Source organism: Podarcis tiliguerta (genome assembly GCF_965153285.1).
Source record: "Podarcis tiliguerta genome assembly, chromosome: 12".
NCBI classification, from domain to species: Eukaryota; Metazoa; Chordata; class Lepidosauria; order Squamata; family Lacertidae; genus Podarcis; species Podarcis tiliguerta.
Window position 1 is genome coordinate 13,031,795 of NC_139545.1, and position 22,962 is coordinate 13,054,756.

At 42.2% G+C, this 22,962-nt stretch overlaps 3 protein-coding genes across 10 annotated transcripts in view; 1 reads left to right on the plus strand and 2 right to left on the minus strand.

The window, feature by feature from the left end:
• The window catches only part of SACM1L (SAC1 like phosphatidylinositide phosphatase), a 32,024-nt gene extending 21,602 nt beyond the window's left edge, over positions 1–10,422 (minus strand). The window contains exons 1-4 of the mRNA XM_083404950.1: positions 10,078–10,422; positions 3,112–3,209; positions 1,524–1,598; positions 486–613 (exon numbers count right to left, since the gene is read on the minus strand). Of these exons, the coding sequence (XP_083261076.1) occupies positions 486–613; positions 1,524–1,598; positions 3,112–3,209; positions 10,078–10,115 (339 nt within the window). The 5' untranslated portion in view covers positions 10,116–10,422. The remainder of the gene's footprint in view (positions 1–485; positions 614–1,523; positions 1,599–3,111; positions 3,210–10,077) is intronic.
• A 3,551-nt stretch (positions 10,423–13,973) lies between these two features.
• Positions 13,974–20,523, plus strand: SNRPD1 (small nuclear ribonucleoprotein D1 polypeptide). 2 transcript variants are annotated; one of them, XM_083405265.1, is made up of 4 exons: positions 13,974–14,324; positions 18,277–18,353; positions 19,163–19,354; positions 20,081–20,523. In XM_083405265.1, the coding sequence occupies exons 1-4, from the start codon at positions 14,311–14,313 to the stop codon at positions 20,155–20,157; spliced, it is 360 nt and encodes a 119-aa protein (XP_083261391.1). In that variant the 5' UTR covers positions 13,974–14,310; the 3' UTR covers positions 20,158–20,523. The 2 variants fall into 2 exon arrangements, with proteins under 2 accessions (XP_083261391.1, XP_083261392.1); XM_083405266.1 differs by lacking the exon at positions 13,974–14,324 and adding an exon at positions 14,406–14,532.
• SLC6A20 (solute carrier family 6 member 20) overlaps positions 19,867–22,962 on the minus strand; it is a 31,131-nt gene continuing 28,035 nt past the window's right edge. For all 7 annotated transcript variants that reach the window (XM_083404958.1, XM_083404960.1, XM_083404957.1 and 4 more), the window contains one exon: positions 19,867–21,799. In XM_083404958.1, the coding sequence (XP_083261084.1) occupies positions 21,671–21,799 (129 nt within the window). In that variant the 3' untranslated portion in view covers positions 19,867–21,670. The remainder of the gene's footprint in view (positions 21,800–22,962) is intronic.

The following is a 22,962-nucleotide window of genomic DNA, read 5'->3' on the forward strand; positions in this document are numbered from 1 at the left end:
CCTACAATATCCGACAAAGAGCTCACAGAGAAAGTGTTTCAAGGTTCTTCTTTTCAAGATAAAGCATTCTGTTGCTAAAATATAACCCAATTCCACCATACCAATGCACAGCTGTTTATGAGGAATTAAGAACTTATGGTCAGGAGTAAAAGAACACTGTGTGCTTCTAACAGCAGCTCCGAGTGCAAACAAGAAGGAATGGGCATGCATCAATTTTATCCTCTTAACGGCACTAAATTTTGTTCTGGAGGATGTCTTGGCCTTCAGAAGCAGCTCTACATTGAAAGGAACATGCTGCAATGAGAAGGTATCCTCTGAGAAAAAGTGTCCCTTTGGACCCCAGCCTTTTTTGAATTCACAAAAATACTTCATAAAAATAATGCTTGAACAAGTCATATTTTTTAACAAAGAGATCTATGCTCATTTCATCTCAAACATATTTCAAAGTAGCCGAAAGGTGTTTCTATTACCAAATCTATTCCTACCTGAATATCAGTTAAATGTAGCATGGTCTTTTTGTAAGAGAGGATGTCAAAGTCTGTTGCTTTCCAAACAACATGATTGAAAAATTCACCTACTTTTCTCTTTTTTGTTATTACAATAAGATACGTGCCTGTAAAACAGAAGGACTCTGGTTAGCAATACTGATTTGTCTTCTACTAAGATAAGGCAGTTCTAGCAAAAAGGAAGCAGGGAAGTTGGCAGGGACACTGAACTTCATGCCTTGCTTCAAATAGTTTACAATGTCTGTCATCACCACTACAATCTTGAGAGCTGGCATTCTCTTCCACCGCAAAACATGACGAAGCATGTTTCTGTTGTACTGCTCCATGTACCAGTTTTCAGGAGATTCATGGACACTGTGGTTTTTAAACGATATTCCGGCTGCATGTACTCATCACAAATCGCCATTCCCAAAGACTGTCAAATAGCCAACCACAAATTTGAACGCTCTTTCACTTCAGAAACCATCATGGGGAATGGGGTGGAACTGTGGCTGAGCCCTCAACTTAATGTGCTGCTTTTGTAAGCAAGACTTAAAACACAAAGAGGAAACATCAAAATATGCATTGCCACACATGCAGCCTTAAATGATGACATTACAGCAGAGTGGTAAAGGTAAAGGGACCCCTGACCATTAGGTCCAGTCATGGCCGACTCTGGGGTTATGGCGCTCATCTCGCTTTATTGGCCGAGGGAGCCGGCGTACAGCTTCCGGGTCATGTGACCAGCATGACTAAGCTGCTTCTGGCGAACCAGAGCAGTGCACGGAAACGCCATTTACCTTCCCGCCGGAGCAGTATTTATTTATCTACGTGCACTTTGACGTGCTTTCGGACTGCTAGGTTGGCGGAAGCAGGGACCGAGCAACGGGAGCTCACCCTAGGCTCTGTGGTTTAACCCACAGCGCCACCCATGCACCACATAACAATTCTGAATGTGCACTAGGCTCTTATTATAAGATCTCAAAATATATGTGTGACATCATAAATAATACTTCTTCATAACTGAAATTCTCATACCTGCCACTAGACGGATTGTCCCCAAAATGCCATATATTTGTCTGGTAACTGCTGAAGGCGGAATATCTTTCTTAACTGCAAAGGAAAAACAGGATACGCTGTCTCAGTATACCAGTATTAGATCTATCACATGCAGCCAAACACAATCCAATAAGATTTAAATTACCCTGTGTGCATAATAAATAGTTTAACATTACTAAGATCAAAACTAAAAACTTGAAAATTTAAACACATGGAACTAACACTAATTATTAGATGAATTTGGACTCATTCACACATTAGATGAGATTCTTTCCACAACCCCCCGCCAATACAGACTTGATTTACTGAAGCCTCAAAATCAGTGCTGTATTTAGCAGTTCCTGACTTCAATACTTTTACCTGTCTCTGCAGGTAAAAGTCTCAGGAGAGGATTTGTGAGTATGGAAAGGTGCATTTATTTTATAAGAATTACCATCAACACTGGGGGCTACAGAGTTATAAGAACCAAAACACAACTGGGAAAATGATGGGGGTGGGGGAGAATTATTTGTTACCATCAACAGAAAGTAGGAAATCAAAAATATGCAGCAATGCCACTGCTTTTAAAGGATGCAGATAGCCGGTTGGGGGGTAGAATGTTAGAACCACCTACACTTTATAGTTTAAGAGGTTTAACTATATTTATTGACTGTTTAATTACTAGTTCAGCGGTGGGTCTGGGAACCTCTAACTAAATTGTTACCTCCTCATCAGACTGCAATTCCTAAAATTCTTTGGCGGAAGCCACAACAGTTATATGACAGAAATCAATGTAATGTACGAAAGCTTTTTGAAATTACTTTTAATTGTTGGAGTAGATTTGGTTGTTCTTAGGTCCCACCTCCCTTTTTAGTGGCTGTGCGGAGTGGTAGGATTCCATTGTTTCTGTTCATTGTTTGTTTTGGTTGGTCTTTTTTGCCGTTGTTGCTATTATAATGTTGTAAATGTTTTTAACTGATAATATCAGATACTGTAAATCACCTTTCTGAATAAACAAATAAAGATGCTCCACAAGAGCTGACAGGAAGCAAAATTCACCTAGCAGGTTTTAAGCTTATTCCATCATGGAGCATCCCTGCCACCATTTGATACGTACAGGAAAAACACAGAAAAGTTCTGAGTCATCACTGCTTCTTTCCTTCCTTCACCAAATATTGATTCAGTATTGAATTGTTTCTTCTACTAGAGACGTAATGCAATCAGGAAGTGTGGTCTTTGTACAACTAAAGCCAACTGGATTCATATACTGCTACACAATAAACAGAATTTCCTTAAAGTTTCTATTCCAAAGCTCATTGCTTGAATATAAGCTTGAGAAACTTGAATACACATAATAATTTTCACAAATACACACTAAATTTTCAGAATGTACAGGTAAATGAAAATAAATTTGATCAGTCAACAAATATATAAACAGATACAGTATTACGAAGGAGGAAGGATAACTGATGGGTTTATGAGCCAGATTTGTGATGGTTTTGAGGTTGCTGGCTAATTTACTGTGTAGCTTAAAGGAAAACAATTTAAGGCTAAACTACAGCATTTCCAAAGTGATGATGAAAAATACCTGTAAGAGTGACCTCTGTGGAGACTCTGTCAATGGAAAGTACGTCATTGGCTCCATCATCACAAGCTTCCACATAAAACCTTTCTGGCGTTATGTGCCTAAAATGCAAGAAATGTGCAAGATCACCACCAGACAAGCAACATCACTTTAAAATACTAGGGCTCGCTGGAATTCTTATCACGATCACCCATAGGAAGAAAAGCTATATACCCATTATGCAAGCCAATAAACAAAGACAGGAAGTAAAAAGCTCCGGTTTGGGGAAGAGCTATAGTGGTAGAGCATCTTCTTTGAATGCAAAAAGTGCCAGGTTCAAACCCCAATATCTCTAGGTATGGCTGGGAAAGACTCTCTGTTTGAAACCATGAGTGTGTTTCATAAATGTACTACCGAGCTGGTTGGACCAATAGTCTGAGTTCATATAAGGCAATGTCCTATGTTTAGCATCAATATAGTCAAACATCAAATCTTACTACTTTGAGGAAACTTTGAAAACAAAACTTAAATTTGAAAGGAAGAAGCACTCTCTCACATGCGTAACATTCCATTTTTGATGTAACCGAATTATCTCTGCACCTTCCAGTCCATCTCCCAATGCTTCATTGTGCTTCTCTTGATTCTTCCTATACCTCCCCACTTTCGCCATGTGTTCTGGGCACTGGGCAGAACATGCAAATTACAGGACATACCACAAAACACTCAACTAAATGGAGATAACCACAGTGGATGAGAAATATGATTTAAGAAGTCTGTAGTTTAAATATCACTTCAGAGTAAGACACAAAGAATAAAAAAACTACTTTAAGTGTGTTTGCTTTCTAACGCTTTCTTTAAAAGAAAAAAGACATTCTGCTCAGAATGGCACGTGCTAATAACCTAACTAAATTACATTATTAGGCACAGACACGCATGACATGCAAACGATGCGAGATCAAACAATGGAATCACATTTCCATATTCACAGCAAATGGCAGGTATCCAGCAAAAGGAAAGAGCAACCAATTCACTTTCATTTTCAGCAGGGAAAGCATATGGGAGCCCATAATTTTTATTAGCAAAACAACTTGACAGCTTCAAACGGAGCAATGCAAGATAAGAAGTGGGGGGAAGCTGCCTCTGAGCAGCTGATTTAGGAGAAGGGACAAGATATCTATGCACTGTTAAGCAGTGAGATTGGCAAAACAGGGTGAGAGGAGAGAAAGGGAGTGCGAGCCTCAGATGCAGTCATCCATTATGCTGGCAGAGGCCAATTACAAGGCACTCAAAACTAAGGACTGACAACAGGGAGGATCTCTGAGCAGGGCGACTAAAGTAGGTAAGCCATTTCCATGCTTATCAGCTGGAAAATGGGTAGGGCCCCTTGCTGCTTGATGTTTCAGCCACCTGACTCCACACACTGTTTTCACAGCAGCAAGGTTTTTCCTCACAGATAGAAATCTTGGAAGCGCAGAAATGTTAACTTCCCCCTCCTACTGCCTTTTTCCATTCCTTCGTCTAAGGTAACAGATATTGCTAGAACTTTAGACAGGCTATCAAATAGAGATACAAAGAAGGAGAAAAACCTGCAGAGCATCTTACATTTAAAAAAGCACTAAATAAGGATAAACTAAAATCTGAAACTGGCTGGTGGGTCTAAAGATTGAAGCCTCTTCAACTATTTTGAGTATTAAGACTGTTCCATGTTCAGATCCTATTTCTATAGGTGCAGTACAGCTTAGGGCTAATTCCTACACACATAACCTCACTTACAGTCTAGCACTGGAACTGTTGCAACTGAAAAGACAAGTGATGCTTATGTTGATATTAGTCATAAGAGCATCTTATCCGATGTTTAGCCATGCCAACCAATTCAGAAATGCACATCATTTAATGCTGGCATCATCAAATAATATGATTGTGTATGAGCAAATGCATGTTCCATCTGCTTTGTTCTTTGACTGCAACACAATATGATTGGATGGATTAATATGGAATTTCTCAGAGACTTAGACATACAAAATGCTTTATACTCCATCTCTCTTATCCTCGCCAAAAATATAATAGAGCAACAGAGAGTCTCATGACTCCTTACTTAGAAGAGAACGTCACATTCCCAGGAATCCTAAAGTTTGGCTCACTGCTCTCTCTCCCAGCCTGATCACCCAAACTCCAAAACCACATAACCCTCCTAACTAATGATCAATTAGCATAACACAGGGCATTTACAAACTCTCTTTAAAATCTTCATAGTTATTTTCTCAATCAATTGTACTGCAATCACTTTCTGGGTTCATTAATTTGCCACAGGAGTTTAACTCCTGGCATGGCTCATTATAGCATCTGCCTGGAAAACAAAATAAGATCAAATTGGTCCACCTTTGTAACTTCCTTTGCATATCAATCTACAGTTGTTGTCAATCTAGATGGCACAGGAGACAACTGAATTCCCCAACTATTCCGTAGTATTTTCTTATTGTTGCCTGTACGATCATGGTGCTTTGATTCCAAAGCTGTGCATTTCTTTATTTTATTAACAAAGGCAATGAGGGAATGGAGAGGCCTTGTTTCTCATTGCCCTTGAATGCTACTGCTATAAATCTGATTCTGCTTGCATTTAAAGCCAAATGTGCAACTTCTGAAACAATACGAGAATAGAACTATAGCCATCCTTCAAAATTTGCACTTATCACAGTTTTGCAATACCAACCAATGTTTATAAAAATACATCAGCAAAAGAGGATATCCTGTCTCCCTAGTGCAACCTTGACTTGGTATTTCTTTGCGCCTTCATGTACTTCATGCCTAGTTCTCCTCTTCCTTCAAACTTCACCAAAATTTCCAGGTTATGGCCCTTTTCTGCCTTTCCACTCTATCTGTCTAAATGAATCTATCTCCAAAGTTATCCAGCAACAACTAGTAAGTTAAATAAATAAAATTAACAAGATACCAACAAAGGCTTGCTTTAAAACAAAAACAAAAACATTTGTTTCTTTTAGCAATATAACAACAGGCAAACATGTTCTTTAAAAATGAAAACTCAAAGTTATTCAATCTTGAGTTACCTAGATGAGCTAGTTTATATTTGAGATAAAGATCTTGCAATGAGGTCTTCTTTAGTTTTATGGTTTAGTTTCATAGGCTGCCAAACATATCTGGACGCATTTCAAATCACAAAATCCATGTATTATTTTCTCACTTGAAACCATCTCACAGAATGGGTAGACAATTCAGAGATAGACCTTACTGAATGCTTCATACTCATTTGGGATTTGCAGATGTAAGTCTTCTCTGCAAAAGCACCTTACTCCTTTTCCAATTAGGGGGAAAGACATTATGCACTTAGTATTTGATGCTCTAATGGCATCTAAAGTTAGCATTGCATTCAGCATCCACTATCATTTCAGAATTCTTTTATACAGTTTCACTGCTCCAACCTTGATTTCAGTAATGTACATATTTCCATCATGAATGCTTAATATTATTCTAATACAGGAAGCTACTCAATGCCAGCAACCACAGATTGTCGAGAGAAGAATTCAAAAAAGGCACACATACTGTGCTGAGCAGTGCATCACCCATCCATCTTGACATTATCCTCAAACTAAAACGAGAATGAGGGCAGACAGGCCACATTACACTAACATTTATGCAGTACCCTGAGCAGAGGTGCTTCTGCAAATTGTATAAAATGTAACATTTCAGTTCTACTTACGCTGCTCTGTGCTTCAAGTTGCCTCATGTCCCAATCAAATAATTTTCAATTGCATAACCCTTCTAAGTATCCCTCTTAACATAACTAACCATTTTTTAAAGCAAAGCAGAAACAGCTTTCTTTAAAGAGAAAAAAAATCATTTCTGCATGTTCTCACTCGCTATTCATCTGATTTTATTAAAGCTGAGATGCTGCCTGTCAAATATACCATGATCAAAAGAATGCCTTTTTCTATATGTCAGCCTACATTATTGAATGGCAAAGGCAAAAAATGACAGCGCCCTGTTCCAAGTCATGCAGGATCTGGGTAGACAGCTACTTAGGGAAGACACTGTCTACGCTTCATGAGAACTACATTTAAAAGTGAACTTTCATCTTCTATAATTGATCTGCTCACATTTCAAACACAAAACCTGCAATTGTTTGGGGTGTCCTTGGGGTTCCAACTAAGAGTCAAAGGTAAAATCTCTTGAATATCGTTCAAAAAGTGAAGGTCATAGGATAAAAATTCCATATTAAGACAATACCTTTATCACTGACATTCATCCATATGTACATAACATACTTATAATAACTGACTGCAGTACTTTCAAATTTCCATATTACTGGTTTTCCAACAGTTAATTCTGTTTCTGTAAGTTTCTCTTTATTTGCATGCCTACTATTTAAATACAAAAGACTTTAGTTATTAAACAGTATGCAGTATAAATATTTTTAAGTAGGTCGCTGCTGTTTGGTTTTATTAATGTGTCCTACTGTCTTAATTATAAGCTTCATTGTTAAACTAATAGCAGCTAGGTGGGCACTTGCATATATTTTTGCATGCTCTCATCCTCATTTCTCCTCCACAAAGCAGCCAATCAATTGATTAATCTACATGCTCTCTTGAAATATTTCACAGCAGAATGCAAACATGGCTTGAGAAAATAAAAACAGTAAATATCATTCCTGAGGAACCTGTAGCTGGTACTGCAACAATGAAACAATCTTTCTACACTTTGCTTTAAAGCTGGCACTCTAAAATCGGGGACGGAGAAGCTGGTGTCCTCCGGATGTCATTGGTCTGGGATGACAGAGGTTGAGGGCACCAGATTTCGCATCCCTGCTCTAAAGGAAAAGCAGGATAGCCAAGGAACAATTGAATTAGCTTGCTGAAATTAAACTGAGGACACATGCAAGAAGAGGCCTGCATGCGCCTACCACTTGATCAGATAATGTCACAACTGAAACATATATCAGGTTACACAAGAATTAAATGTCAACAGAAAAAAGTGACTTTAAATCCTCTTCTAATCCCAGTGGAAGTTGCAGGAAATTTTGCAATCCCCAAAGTACTTGAAAGGCCTATTTGAAAACACAACCACCTAAGTAATACAAATGACGACCCAGGAACAGAGTTCGATTTTGAACGATCCCCATAGTGATTAGGCACTTAATTATTAAACACACACAAGACTGCAGAAATTAAATGTAACAGCATCGGTATACCTGATAATTTAAACTCTAACCTTCTAATTGTGCATATTTAGAAGAAAATTCCACTAATTTCATAGGTCTTCTTTCCATGAAGGTACATTTTAAGATGAGGATGCTAGATCTCTTTTAACCAACACTAAAGATGTTTACAAAAGAATCTCCCTGGAGTGCCCTGAGTCATCTTTCCGCCCAGAACCATATGTTCCCTTCCCTGGCATTTCTCATTTTGCTAGGCTAACCTTCACTTCAAACATCGGTTATCTTGTTCCTGCAGGCTATAGTGTTAGAAAGAATGCAACTGAGCCCCCTTTTAACTTCATTATGAATAATGCAATTACTAGAAAAACTGGCAGAGGTTGTTCTACTTTTCAGGAGACACAGTAAAGGCAGAACCACATTTGCAAAGAAACTGACAGGAGAAAACAAAGAATGGACATGCAGAGTGAAAGTGGGGAGGAAGTTTAGGTAAACCAAGAAGCTGCTTCTATGTAAGAATTTACAGGAACTGTATGCATTGCAACGAGAGGACAGACAACAAAACCCTGAAATTACTATTTCTTACACAATGTAATTTTTTACATGGAAGAGCCTCCATATTTGTAAGGAATTATGTTTGCTTTACTATTCATTCCCCCCCCCCCCCCCGCTTTACTGTCTTACCCACCTCGCTTCTCCTTGGAGAAACAGGCAGAATAGGCATTCAAAAAATAAAATAAAATACAGTAAGCAACTGATTTCCACCGGGAAGTAGTTAGTTAGTCCCCAAGATGTTGCAGCTTAGTTGTTAATCAGAGTACATATTATTCAGGTGCAGGACCCAGGGTGAGAAGAGCAGGTGTGTGATTAGCAATCTGAGGGTCAGATTAGAGGCCTGGGATGTTTGTTGTTGTTGTTTAGTCGTGTCAGCCATGAAACTCTCTGGGTGACCTTGGGCCAAACACCTTCTCCTCAGCCTCACCTATTCTTGGCGAGCGTAAAAAAAAAAGTGGATAAGAAAGACCTTGCACCAACCTATAGGCTGAGGATAGTTCAGTGGAGTGGAGCATGAGACTCAATATCAGGGTTGTAAAATGGAAAGAAAATCCTAAATTGCAAGGGATTGATGACCCTCACACAGTCCCTTCCAACTCTAGCGTTCTATGAACCCTCTGGAGGAAAAACCGCACCAGAAAAAAAGGAATAAATGTTGGTGTTGTGGAGAGGGAGGGGGGAATACCCACTGAGAAGAAAAATGTAGGAAAGGCAATGTGACCCTGTGGAAATGCCCTCAATGAGATGAGCAACTATATAACCTTTAGAAGATGCGCAATGATGTGATGTGCAATGCTTTATTAATATACTGTGTGTGTGTGTGTGTGTGTGTGTGTGTTGGAAGCTGCCCAGTGTGGCTGGCTCGACCCAGTCGGAGGGGCGGGGTACGAACAATAAAACTGCTACTGCTGCTGTTATTTAAGCAACATGGGGTGAGAGGGGTCGGAAATACAAAAATAACCCAAGCTAGTCTGGTCGCGTCAGAAGACATTTTTGGCGGGGAAATGAAGCGACAGGGAAGATGAGGCGAGTAGAAGGAACTGTTTGCCTGGGCAAAGCGGGGGGACAATTTGGAGCGTCGTCGGAAACAGGGGCAGCCGAGGAGGGGAGCTCGGAAAATGGCCACGGAAGGGGAGGAGGAGGACGACGGCGAGGAGAGGCCGGCGGGTGGTGGGCACTGCGGGTCTTGCCATTGGGACGGGGTGGTGTGCACTGCGGGGAGGGTTTCCCCCCGCCCTCTCCCTCCCTCCCTGTCGCCGTCCACTCACAGCTTCAAGTTCTCGTAGGCTCCTGCCGCCGCCGCCATGGCTGCCCCCTCAGCCGCTCGCCTCTGAAGCGCCGCCCGGCTCCTCCGCGTCCAGGACTCTCGCCTCACCTCTCACCTGACGCGCCTGGGCCTTTCGGGACGGAGCGCCGCTCGGGACAAAGCTACTCGGAAAGCATTTCGGCGTCGGGCGAAGGCGGCGGCTGATTGGAGGAGGCCGCCGCTCAAGGCCACGCCGGCCTTACGCTCGCGGAGAGGGAGGGGGGAAGAGGGCGGGCGGGAGCTCGGAATTGTGACGCTGCTAAGGCGCGAGCTGCGGGCGACGCCGAACACAGCCCGAGCCCGGATTGGCCGCGAGATTCGCTTGGGCTCCGCCTCCGCATAAAAAAAAAAAGGTTCTCGCTGGCTACTGGCCGAAGCGAAGGCGCCTGGGAGGGTTTTGATTGGCTGGCTATCCCCCCGCCTATCCAATTGAGAGAGAGAGGAGTAAGATTTTGCGGCGGATGAATTTAGAATATAGGCAGAGAAGCGTTATTCACCAGCGGGGCCAGTGGCGCAATGGATAACGCGTCTGACTACGGATCAGAAGATTCTAGGTTCGACTCCTGGCTGGCTCGGCCGTATTTTTTCCTCCTACTGTTTTGAGCAGTGGGATCGCAAAATTCACAACACTTTCTGATTCAGTTGGCTGCAGATCCACTGTCGCAACTGCAGTCCCGAAACTCCTGGTGCACTTGTTTATATTTGATTTGATATTTCTATGCTGCTTTTCATTCAAATGAATCCCAAAGCGGCTTACAAACAGTAAATAACAGTGTCATTATAGCACTTATATAACATAATAGAAGATCAGAAATACAGCATAGATTAATTAACAAAGAATCAGTCAAACAATTGCAATCTATAAACACTGTTAACAAAGCAACAACAAAAATTAAGCTGAAACATCACATTTAAAGCAAAAGTCATAGGATTAGCAAAGCAATACTGCATTTGTAATCCATAAAACAATATTAACGACGGTAAAATAGCAGCTAAAAGATGAACTAAGCAGTTAAGTTCATATGCACACTCTCCACACTCCCATGACTTTTTATTGCACTGTGTGACATACCAAAATTCTGATCCAAAATAAAGCTATTAACTTTTGCCTAAAGTGCAGGTTTTGCAAATTGCAATGTGAGAATTTTCTCAAAACTATGACCACCGAATTAACTACTACATTCCACTATTAGTTTATGAGTACCACCCGTCTTTATATAGGGGTAGTTCTTCCACTGTTGGAGGCTTGGCGTTGGGGGCTGGGGGACGACAATAAAAGTTCCAGCAGTTTTCAGCTTCCTAAAGTGCCTCATGTCGGCTACACACCTGAGCCTTCCTGCTGTGCCACCCTTATAACAGACGGGCAGGAGAAGGAGCCTGGGCGTGCACTTAGACACTGAAGAAGTCAGCAAAGACCCAGATCTTTAAATAGCACTCTGAGGATTGGTGCAGAACTGTGGGGTAAAATGAGCTTTCTGTATGTCTTGTTTTGTCTATAACTCTTGGATTCTGAGCATAGCTGTCAACTTACAGATTTGAAAATAAGGGACCAGCAGCCTCGAAAATAAGGGATCAGCAGCCAAAATAAGGGATTTTCAGAGTACAGGTATGTTCGACTTCTGAGCCCCTCCGAGCCAAAGGCAGAAAGCCCAGCCAGCAGCCAAACGAAGCCTCAAGCAGTGGTTCCCACAGTGCAGCAACCCAGCAAAGGGGATGCAGCAAGGAAAACCACCGTCACCTCTCTGCTGGGAAGCACTGAGCAAAGGCGAGTCCCCAGGCAACGCAGCCGATTTGATCGGCACAAGACATGCAATCTCCACCCCCCAGTCGTTCTTAGACTCCTTACTGGGTGAGCAACGCAGCCAAGCAACACAGTTGGAGCCTCCCTGGCCGGCAGGGAGGGAGGGAGAGGAGCTGCTTCCTTTGAAACCCGGGAAATTTAAGGGACATCATCAATAAGGGACGGCAGCGGGGCACAGCGCTGGGATAAGGGACTTTCCTGCCAAATAAGGGACGGTTGACAGCTATGATTCTGAGACAATCCCCCTTTCTGCAAAACTTTTTAGGGCCTAACAGTAGTAAGTGAATGTGGTTTTGCAGGAGATCTATGTTCTTAGCAGGAACCTCAAGACCTCAGACCTGCACTCCAAAGATGGCACCCAGGAGAAGATTGTGGAAGCTGGCAGTGTCGTCTGTGTTATTTTCAGGAATGCACATGAATCTCTATGCTTGCCCTAAAGGCTTCCTGTCTTTGTGGAAGTCCCATGCAGAGCACACCCAAAGGCCTGAAGGTTTTCTGGACACTCCCCACAAAAATCTCTCACAGCACCCATAGCTTTGTGGGCGCCCCTGATCAAAAGTTTGCAGAATGCCCAGAGTTCACTGTTAATAAGCAGTAGCTCATAAGAGGTCCTAAGATACACAGTTCAGATATAGATGGAGAAACACAGATAGAGTTTTATGCAGAGTATACTGCAGAAAAGATCCAAGTGGAAACTTCTTGAGGCTGAGCTGGTTTAACTAGGGCAGACAGGAGGCTGGGAGCAAGTTACTGGCCCAGAGGCCATGGTACTACCTCCATACAGATGGAAAACCAACCCTCAAAAAGTTCAAGGGCTTTTTCGCCTGGGCCTGTTTGCACAACAGCCATTGCAGTTTTCTTTGCACAATGTTTGCTAGTGGTTGCTGCAATGGGGTGTGTGTTCTTTTGCAAAAGGGTGTTCCCTTTAGCAGAAGTGCACTGTGTGCAAAGCGAAAATGCCATTAGGGCTTGCTTTGAGCAATCTTATTGTATTTGACAGCAATTTATAGGCACTGAACCACCCCTCCCCCTCCCACCTTGTTGCACCTTTGTACACACAGTACAGGGACCATAAGAATGGTGAGCAGCAGCAACAGTGACAACCACAAGAGAAGCCCATGTCGTCCCAGGAGAGACTGCAGGATCCTGAAAAGGGACCTTTGGGCATAGGTGGCCAAGGAGCTTCAAAACAGCATCAAGTTGTACTCACCCTACACAAGTCCCCCTTGATGAATGTTGGGACCAACAGTGAGCAGATGCTGCAAGTGACATGAGCATCTTGTATTTCTGCTTATGTGCGTATGGCGTGCATGTTTATTAGTGCAAACCTATCAGTGAAATCCCGACGCAGGGAATCGTTAGAAGACATGCAGTGTGTGCACTTTGCACGCCACTGACTACCGCCACAAAGTTACAGTGGACAAAATAATCTGCTGAAAGCCATTCCTGTTATAGGTAACTTTCTTTCCATGTAATAAGAGTTCTGTTGACATCTATTTTATGGGTTAGCTCCCACAGCTGAACAGTTTGTGGCCCTCACTGTGGACCTATTATGTCAGCTTTCACTCCTTAGAGTTCAACTGGTTGAACTGAAGGAGATCAACCAGAGATGGGTGGGGTACTACTACTACTACTACTAAAAATAATAATGATATGTCATCTACTATGTTCATTAGAAATAATACTTTTTTAAGGCTTGGTTTTATGTTGATGGCTCTTTGGAAATGCAGCTTGTTTTTAGTTAGTATTTTGATTGTGCAAGTGAGTTTAATTTGGACGGGTGGTTCATTTGTTTCAACTCATTTTGCTGTTCATTTATTAGCGTTTGTGTTTCTTTGGAAAATTAGGTGGCACAGGTTTTTTTAAAATCAATAAGTCGAATCCAAAGATTCTCAAGGTTCAGTACCAAGTTTATTCTAGTGACTGTTTACTCCTTTATTTAATAACGCAGCTGTCATGCGGGGGGACAAACCGGTTCAAAAGTTGCCCTAGTCGTGAAGGCAGGCGGCTACTCCGTCTCCCTCTTCAGATCCAAAAGTCTACTTTTTCTTTAAATTCCTCCTCCGCATCCTTTCCTTCCACTCGCGACTCCTCTGAGCCTGAAGGTGGCGCTCGCTCCCGACAACCTTTCCCCTTCCCGCCCATGTGCTTTCCACTTCCGGGGCATAGAACCGAGAAAGGGGCGGGGCTTCCGGCCATTCACAGCGCGCTCCTGAGGGAAACGCCAGTCGGGGTTTCTCTTCGGCAGCGTCGGGAGCGGCCTAGTTTTCGGCTGCCTGCTGCCTGTGGCTGCTCCTCCTCCGAGCTCAGTTCTCTTCCGTTCCCCCCTCTCCTTTTCGCCTTCGCCCCGGGGGAAGCTGCGGCCTCAGGTTTGCGACCGACGTCTTCGCCGCCATGAAGCTCGTGAGGTAAAAGGGCGAGCGCGTGGCCGGGGAGGGAAGGGGCGGGAAAAGACGTTGGGCAGACGCGGCTCGGGCCTGGGCGCGTCTCCTCCCAGGCGCCCTTGCGCCCCCCTCTGCTGCTGCTGCTACGCCCCCCCCCCCCCAGCATCACCTCAGGCAGCGGTCCCCCCGCCACTCTGCCTTTTTCCCGCCTCTGGCCTTTGTCATACAGCAGGTGTGGACGGTGGGGTGTTGCTTGCTTTGGTTGTTTTTTAGGGGTGAGGTGCTTAGCCTCCATCACTAACCCGATAAACATAGGGACGTCCTATTCCTTTTTTAATTTTTTTTTTTAGTTTTCCATTACAACAATCCAATACAGTGGTACCTCGGTTTACAGACTCCACTAACCCAGAAATAGTACCTCGGGTTAAGAACTTTGCTTCAGGATGAGAACAGAAATCATGCGGCAGCAGGAGGCCCCATTAGCTAAAGTGGTATCTCAGGTTAAGAACAGTTTCAGGTTAAGAACAGACATCCAGAACAGATTAAGTTCTTAACCCGAGGTACCACTGTAATAGCCCCATCATAACAATGCCAAATCATAATACAATTAATAATACCAATCACTGAGATGGCAAATTAAAGCAATTTAGGTGCCCCCCCCCCACGTGCTGGAATTAACAGTTTGATTACTTTCTTTGTTTCTGCGTTCCAAAATTTTATACATTTCAATTACGCTCCAGTCCAAATATCAATCTGGGACGTCCTATTCCGTAATAATAATAGTCATGGTAATACAGTCATACCTCAGGTTACAGACACTTCAGGTTGCATTTTTTCAGGTTACGGATGCTCCGAAACCCGGAAGTACCGGAACAGGTTACTTTCAGGTTTCGGAGGTCGCGCATGCACCGAAGCCGTAAATCGTGCTTTGTGCATGCGCAGAAGCACCGAATCGCAACCTGCGTGTGCGCACGGATCACATTCACAACCCGAGCATCCACTGTAATAATTTCATTATTTATACCCTACGCATCTGACTTGCAGTTGCCCCCGCCGCTCTGGGAAGCTTCCATTAAAAAAAACAACACTTTACCTATACAGGGATGTCTTCTGAAGGTTGTATAGCTACTTATTTCTTTGGCTAGGGGGATGCACAACTCCATGCCCTTCAATATTTATCCCATGAAAATAGGGACATTCTGTTCCATAATAATAAGAGAAATAATAATTTTATTACTTATACCCTGCCCATCTGGCTGAGTTGTCCCAGCTGCTCTGGGCGGCTTCCAAAATGTGTGTGGAGGAAACCATAATAAAACATTAGAATTTAAAAAACTTCCTTATACAGGGTTGTCCTCAAATGTATTCTAAAGGTTTAGTTACTTTTCTCCTTGAGTCAGGACAGGAGTCACATAACTCTGTACCCTCCAACATTCCTCCGATCAAAATAGAGGCATCCTAAGGAAAACTGGGACATTATGGGATCAAATTAGTTTACTACTTATCAAACCTTTATTAGGCATTATACAAATAAAACCATAAAAGAGAAAATAAGATATAAAAGCCTTGAAATATATATAAAAAGGCAGCAGTTGGCTACATACATATATATATATATGCATATAGAGTCAGTGGTTTTCCTTGTTAACCTGCTCCTTGGAGAACTGCTACCAAAAACTCGGCTACCCCCGCCGTTACCCTTTGGTCAACGTCGGATAGGCAGAATCCCACACATTCACCTTGCTGGGGTTCCAGACCACCCAAAAGAGGGGACAGCACGCGTTGACGGAGCGTACGGTACAATGGGCAATGAAAGAGAATATGCTCTACGGTGTCCGGGACATTCATAGAACATCTGCAGAATCTCTTGTTTCTGGGAATGTTTTGATATCTTCCCCTGACAAATGCTGAGGGAAAAACATTCAAACGGGCCAGCATAAAAGCCCTACGTTGGGCTGGGATTATTAATTTAGTGACGTAATTGGCTCTGCCAGCTAAGATATTTAAACCATAGAATATGGGAGAGCAAATTTTGTTTACAGCTGCCATAATATTTTGCCTCTCGACATCCTTTAGTCTAGTTAGGATATTATGGAAAATGTATTGCTCATTAGAATTGTACAGGGGGGATCAAATTAGAAACCAGAACGGTTTCTGTAAATCCAGGACTGTTGCTGAAAAATAGGGGCAATTGGAGGGTCTGGAGGTGGGGTTGAAAGTTGGGACCCCTAGCCCCAAATGAATAAATTTGCAGTGCTTCCTTCCCCCTTTGTAGCTTTAGGTTATGAACCTCTGAAACGTATGGATGAAGGGCACTGTACAAATTTAGTAAATACTGTCATAATAATCAACGAGTTGCGTAATAGAAACTGTTCTCTGGGCAGCAGTAAAACAGCACTAAGCAGGATCCTGCATGGTTTCAGGTGGGAAGGGGGAATCCCTATGTGTTGAGATTCCTGCATCACAGCGGGTTGGACTAGGTGACCCTCAGAGTCCCTTCCAATTCTGTGATTTTAGGATTCTCTGTTTAGTAAACTGGAAAGGAGGAGGAAGAAGGAAATTGTAAATTAATCATGTCCAGCCAGCAGTGGCGCAAGAATAAAATTAGTTGTGAACAGGCACAAATCAATCTCCAGCAATTGATCCAGTTAGCACAACAACAAGAACCTGCTAATGATAAGCCAAAACTGGCCAGGTTGCTGTAGTTTTGCAGAGAGTAATAAAATACTGCTGATAACAAAATAGGTATTTTTAAAGGCCTGGGAGAATATTAAATCCCTGCCTGGTGCTGATAGGAGCCGAGGTAAGCCTTTCCAGGGGTAATATTCCATAGGTGGGGGCACTGCAAGAAAGGCCATCCCACTTGTAACTTGTCTTCTAGGCTGCTTTATGAGGGGACATTTGGAGAAAGGCCAGTTGATGGACTTGTGGGGGGTGGGCCAGGCTATCCATAAAGGTAAAGGTACCCCTGCCCGTACGGGCCAGTATTGACATACTCTAGGGTTGTGCGCTCATCTCACTCTAAAGGCTGGGAGCCAGTGCTGTCCGCAGACACTTCCAGGTCACGTGGCCAGCGTGACAAGCTGCATCTGGCGAGCCAGCGCAGCACATGGAACGCCGTTTACCTTCCCGCTAGTAAGCGGTCCCTATTTATCTACTTCCACTTTGAGGTGCTTTCGAACTGCTATGTTGGCAGGCACTGGGACCGAATGACGGGAGCGCACCCCGCCACGGGGATTTGAACCGCCGACCATACGATCGGCAAGTCCTAGGCGCTGAGGTTTTACCCACAGCGCCACCCGTGTCCCCTATCCATAGGGGAGGGCAAATTGCACTTGTTGCAGGGCTCTCCAGAGCACCTGCTTCTGCCCCTCCTCTTAATGGCACACCCCTCTTTACTTAAAGTTGTTCTGTTGCAGCTTTCTCTCCAAGGAAGTGGTGAGTCCTTTTCCAGGGCAGGACGTTCTGGATGAAGTGGTTCAGGGGAAGGACCCCCTTCTTGAGAGCAGGGGTTCAGGGGAAGGACCCCCTTCTTGAGAGCAGGGGGGGGGATTGCCACTGCTGCCTCTGCATTACCAGTAGGAAAACAAAAGTAAACCAGCGATGGGTGTGCAGTGCATTGCCCTGACTGTATGCAGGGCCCCTTGAAACATGGATATCAAAACAGTCGTCCTGATTTGACGTACCATGGAGTCAGCATTGGATATGGGCGTTTAGATACTTTGTGCTCTCATAAACTTCCACAGCTGCCTCTCCTTTTTTAAACCATATCCACTTAACCATACTTCCTGGACTGGAGAATCCATAATTTCCACAGTTAGGTCTCTTTGGGGCTAATGTGAGGAGCTGCTTGCCTGTCGTTAAGTTATCCATTGGCTGGTGGGGTGGTCCAGAAATAATTGTGCATTTTTAAAACGTAGCAGACAAAGGTTTCTATAATTTTAGCACTTGTTATTGTTTCCTTTATGCATTGCAGGTTTCTAATGAAACTTAGTCATGAAACTGTAACCATAGAACTGAAGAACGGGACCCAAGTACATGGAACTATCACAGGTATGAGATTTGGGATATCTTAAATGTTAGATTCCTTTTGTGAAACATTAGGCTGTTCTAGTCTTTCATTTAAATGTTTGATTAGTCCACCGTTCTCAAGAAATTCCAATATGCTTAGGTGCACCATCCCACCTTCTTCCCCAAAATCTGTGAATCAGGTTAGGTTAATGAAGGCTACTCCACTGGGTTTCATAGAACAGCAGAGGGGAGGGTTTTCCTTCTTGAAATCCAGTGCATTGAAACTATATCACACTGGCTCTCAGAGTAAGCATTTTTGCTCTGCTATAATGGTTGCATAGCTGATGTTAAATAGAGCTAAGTGATGGGGGAATGAGAGGTGGTTGTTTAATGACTTGTAACTTGCCTAGATGGCATCTGTCGGTATATATTGACATCTTCATTTGTATCATCACCAGAATAAGGAAGAGGGATAATGCTTTGAACTATGAGTGCATGCGTTCGTTATATCTAAGTACTGTTGCAGTGGGCAGAGGTAATAGTGAATTACCTCTGCACTGACTGAATACTAAAAGGGTCTGGAGGTCTAGGCAATGCAGATAAAATGATTTAAATATAATTAGCTGTTTAGGAAATGTATTTTTCTTCTGGTTTTGAGTTTCACTTTTTCTACAGCTGTGCTATGATGACTACACATGTAGGACATTCATTTTGCTTTCCCACTGTAAAACACTTAATGTCTCTTAGATGGCAAGGGAAATGTATACTGCTCTCCATTTAGAAACTCTGTAATTATTAATATAAGTCTCTTTGAAAACAGTGTAGAGGAAGCTTCCTGTTCTTTGTTTCAGGAGTGGATGTCAGTATGAATACACATCTTAAAGCTGTAAAGATGACTCTGAAGAACAGAGAACCTGTCCAGCTGGAGACGTTAAGTATTCGAGGCAACAATATTCGGTATTTCATTCTGCCAGATAGTTTGCCTCTGGATACCTTGCTGGTGGATGTTGAACCAAAAGTCAAATCCAAGAAAAGGGAAGCAGGTTAGTGATTTGATTTCAGACCACCAAGAATGCATTTGCTGTCTATACATGAGCATTTCAATTTGCCCTTAATTGCAATATGAATTCTCATGAGGGGCTTGGGAGGGGGCAGTGGCTTGTTGTCCAGGAGGGAGCCAGGAAAGCCTTGTTAGACAAGCATATGACTGGATCTAACCCTGAACTTTTGTGGCACCAACAAATCCAGCTGTTACCTGTTGCATATTGCCGGGTTTAAAATTATTTGGTATGGAGGGATATGAAAATTTTCATGTTGAACACTAGAGTTGTTCATGTTACACTCAGAAGCCACCAGTTTCCTGTAGGCAAAATTCTTAATTCTGTTGCTCTTTAAACAATGAAATCTACTGGAGGAACTAATCTGTTCTGGAATCTATCCTTGTCCCGAACAGGAGATGTGGAATTTACAGACTTTATTCCTGCTTATTTGGGCTTTGACAAAAACTGCAGCAGTAACCTGCCTACTTGTAATGGCGCTCACAACACGTAACACATCTTTTTGACTTCTTTAATGAATTGATTTGTTATCCAAAGTGGGAAACAGATCAGTAGCTGTATACCATTTTGCAACCAAATTACTAAGATTACTTCAATAAAAAGTTAAAACAAAATGTTTAAATGATAGATGTTTTGAGTCCAAAATCTGGCGTGACCTTTATATACTGCAATTCCAAGTTTTTGAAGGAAGTTTTTTGTCTTTGTGTTCAGTTGCAGGAAGAGGACGTGGCAGAGGACGTGGGAGAGGCAGAGCACGTGGCAGGGGGAGAGGAGGTCCAAGACGATAATTTCTTTATAGCCACTAAAAATGTCGGGCAACTTTGGATATTTTTTGTACAGGTTTTGTTTCATTGTCCATTTTTAATAAACAAATGTGGGAAATGTTGTGTCAGTTAAGGTCAAGTTATATACTTCAATCTTATTGGAATTTTGATTATACATGCCTTTGTAACCTCTAGTACTGTTCAATCCAAACTTTAACTTCCTTAAATTGGTATATACTAAAATTTATTCAAGATTCCCACAAAGATATGGATTGTGCTCATTGTGGTGTAGTCCTTATTCCCGCCACATATTCTGTTATAACAAAAGACCATGCATTTTTTGTGTTTTCAGCGTTGCTTGAAATTACATACACCTTCAGTTTCAACTAATATTTTGAGTATATTTCTTTTAAGTTTTTGCCTGGAAGAATGGATGTAGGCTGTTAAATATTAAATCAGCATTTACATACAGTGGTGAATTTAATTGAAAGGAGTTTGGCATAGAAAGTGAAACTGCGTTACTAATGGAAAAACCTATAACTTCCGGGAACTTTTAAATTTCACACCAATAGCTTTTTGAATTCGAAGTATTTTTTCAGCCGTATTGATAAATACATAGATGATCTATGCGTAACCTACAAGCATTTGTTAGAAGCCTGATAACATCCACTTTCGTTTTAAAAAATGTTCAGCTTTTACTCTTTTAGAGATTAAAACTTTGTCAACACTTGATCATGGTTCAGGAAAGGAAATCCAGTAAAAAGAACACCTGACTTTTTAAATCTCTTGTGGCTTGTCTGGACTCATGTTTATCCTATGGTTGAAGGTAATGTTAAAAATATTGAATAATGTGGCACTATGTGCTACTGAGAACATTAATGCACACATTACCTTGCTATAACTAAAACGTTCAGTCTTGAGTTCCCCAGCTCATGAAACAGCTCCAGCGTAGCTCTTCCTTACTTTTAACAGCCCAACCTCACTCTCCTTTAAGGCATCTCTAGAAAAGTGGGGAAATTCAGTTGAGTGATACATCTTGGAAACTGCTCTTTACATTGCATATAAACATTGCTAGCTGATTACTGAGCTTATATCGCTTCTAAAGAAGCCTTCAAGCACCTACTAAAATATAGATCCCATGAATAATACAAATAACATGGTCACACTGCATTATACATGGAAAAATTATTTGTGCACGTTGCAGCTTTCTTGCAGTGCAAGCCTTTCTTCCTGTACTTCAGATGGAGTAGGAATACACTTCTACTAAAGTGAAGATTGCTCAGAAGAAGGCAGAGTGAATTGACCAATATATACTGTGCACAGTCCAAGGTGTTTGTAAGCCACCATGTTGCGTTCGTACCCCTCAGAGACAATCTTAAATCTTCCATCTGCTATAGGACAGTTCTCTTGACCATTCATTGGTAAGACAGTAGTAAAATTCTGCATGCTTGTTAATGGTTGCAGGTTATTGCTGTTGTAGTCTTCAAGGTGGTTTGCAAAGGTTGCAGCTGTCGATGAAGTTCTCATAAGTCCAGAACTAAGGATTTGTTCTTTTCATTATAAAAGTTACTAATGCTGCCAGTGGTATGCACAAAGTGGAGGCTGCGACAAGCAGCCCAATAACTGCTAGGGCCCCACTTGGATAATCTTTTGTAACCAGCTGACCCTGCAAGAGAGAGAGGACCAGATGTAAAGCAAAAGTCTATTAATGCAGATGTGTGCTACTGTGCAAATTTAGAATTGGTGGGAGGCACTTTTTTCAGAGCTCACCCTGCATTGCTTTCAAAGTGAGCACCTCATCTTTGATGCTTCCTAGCAGAAATACGGTATTTTTTGCTCTATAAGACTCACTTTTTCCCTCCTAAAAAATAAGGGGAAATGTGTGTGCGTCTTATGGAGCAAATGCAGGCTGCGCAGCTATCCCAGAAGCCAGAACTGCAAGAGGGATCGCTGCTTTCACTTCACAGCGATCCCTCTTGCTGTTCTGGCTTCTGAGATTCAGAATATTTTTTTTCTTGTTTTCCTCCTCCAAAAACTAGGTGCGTCTTGTGGTCTGGAGCGTCTTATAGAGCGAAAAATACGGTACTTAAAACTGAAATTCAGACTGCTACAGGGCTATGTACCGCAAGGCCTTTCGGTGAGCAGAGGGCATGTAAAGTTTCATCTGACCACTGCATTTGAAAAACAACAACTTGATAATGACCACTGTTCTCTAATATGCAACATGCCAACAGATAATGTATCTGTAACATACGTTTCGTATCTACAGCTGTGTTCTGGTTTTTTAAAACTAAAACTTAAAAATTACATTTCTGTAGAGATGTTGCAACAAATTCCATATTAACTTCAAAACCTTGATTTGGTTCATATCTCATGACAAACCTAGTTTGTCTTAAACTATGGTTCGGTCCTGAACATGTCTTCTTGCCCATGCTGTGCAGCTCGTATTTCATCTTCTCTCCTTCCCCCTCCCAGAGATGGCTCAGACAACAAGTATGGCTTGTTATTTCTTCCTAACCAGTACTAATTTTTCATTGAAAGAAATGAACTCTGATCCAGGTTTGGATAACTTGTCAAGCCATAGCATGGTTTGTTTGAATCACATGTGAGGAAGGAAAGTCGTGCAGCGGATCTCATGTTCATGATTAAGCCAATGACATGTAAACCAGCTCTGTCAAATTTGCTCGTTTTGTAAAACTTCAAATGGAAATTTGAATTGTAATCATTGAACCTTAACATATGTATGCTGTGAATTGTTTCAGCAGGGGGGGGACCTTCAAATTGTATTTTATTCTACATGCTAAGCTGCTTTGAAGCTTACTGGGCCTG

What these genes read in the sequence shown, in the direction of transcription:
- SNRPD1 (XM_083405265.1), top strand. An exon ending in AGTACATGGAACTATCACAG is followed by an intron (nt 18,354 to 19,162) that starts GTATGAGATTTG and finishes TCTTTGTTTCAG; the next exon opens with GAGTGGATGTCAGTATGAAT. An exon ending in ATCCAAGAAAAGGGAAGCAG is followed by an intron (nt 19,355 to 20,080) that starts GTTAGTGATTTG and finishes CTTTGTGTTCAG; the next exon opens with TTGCAGGAAGAGGACGTGGC.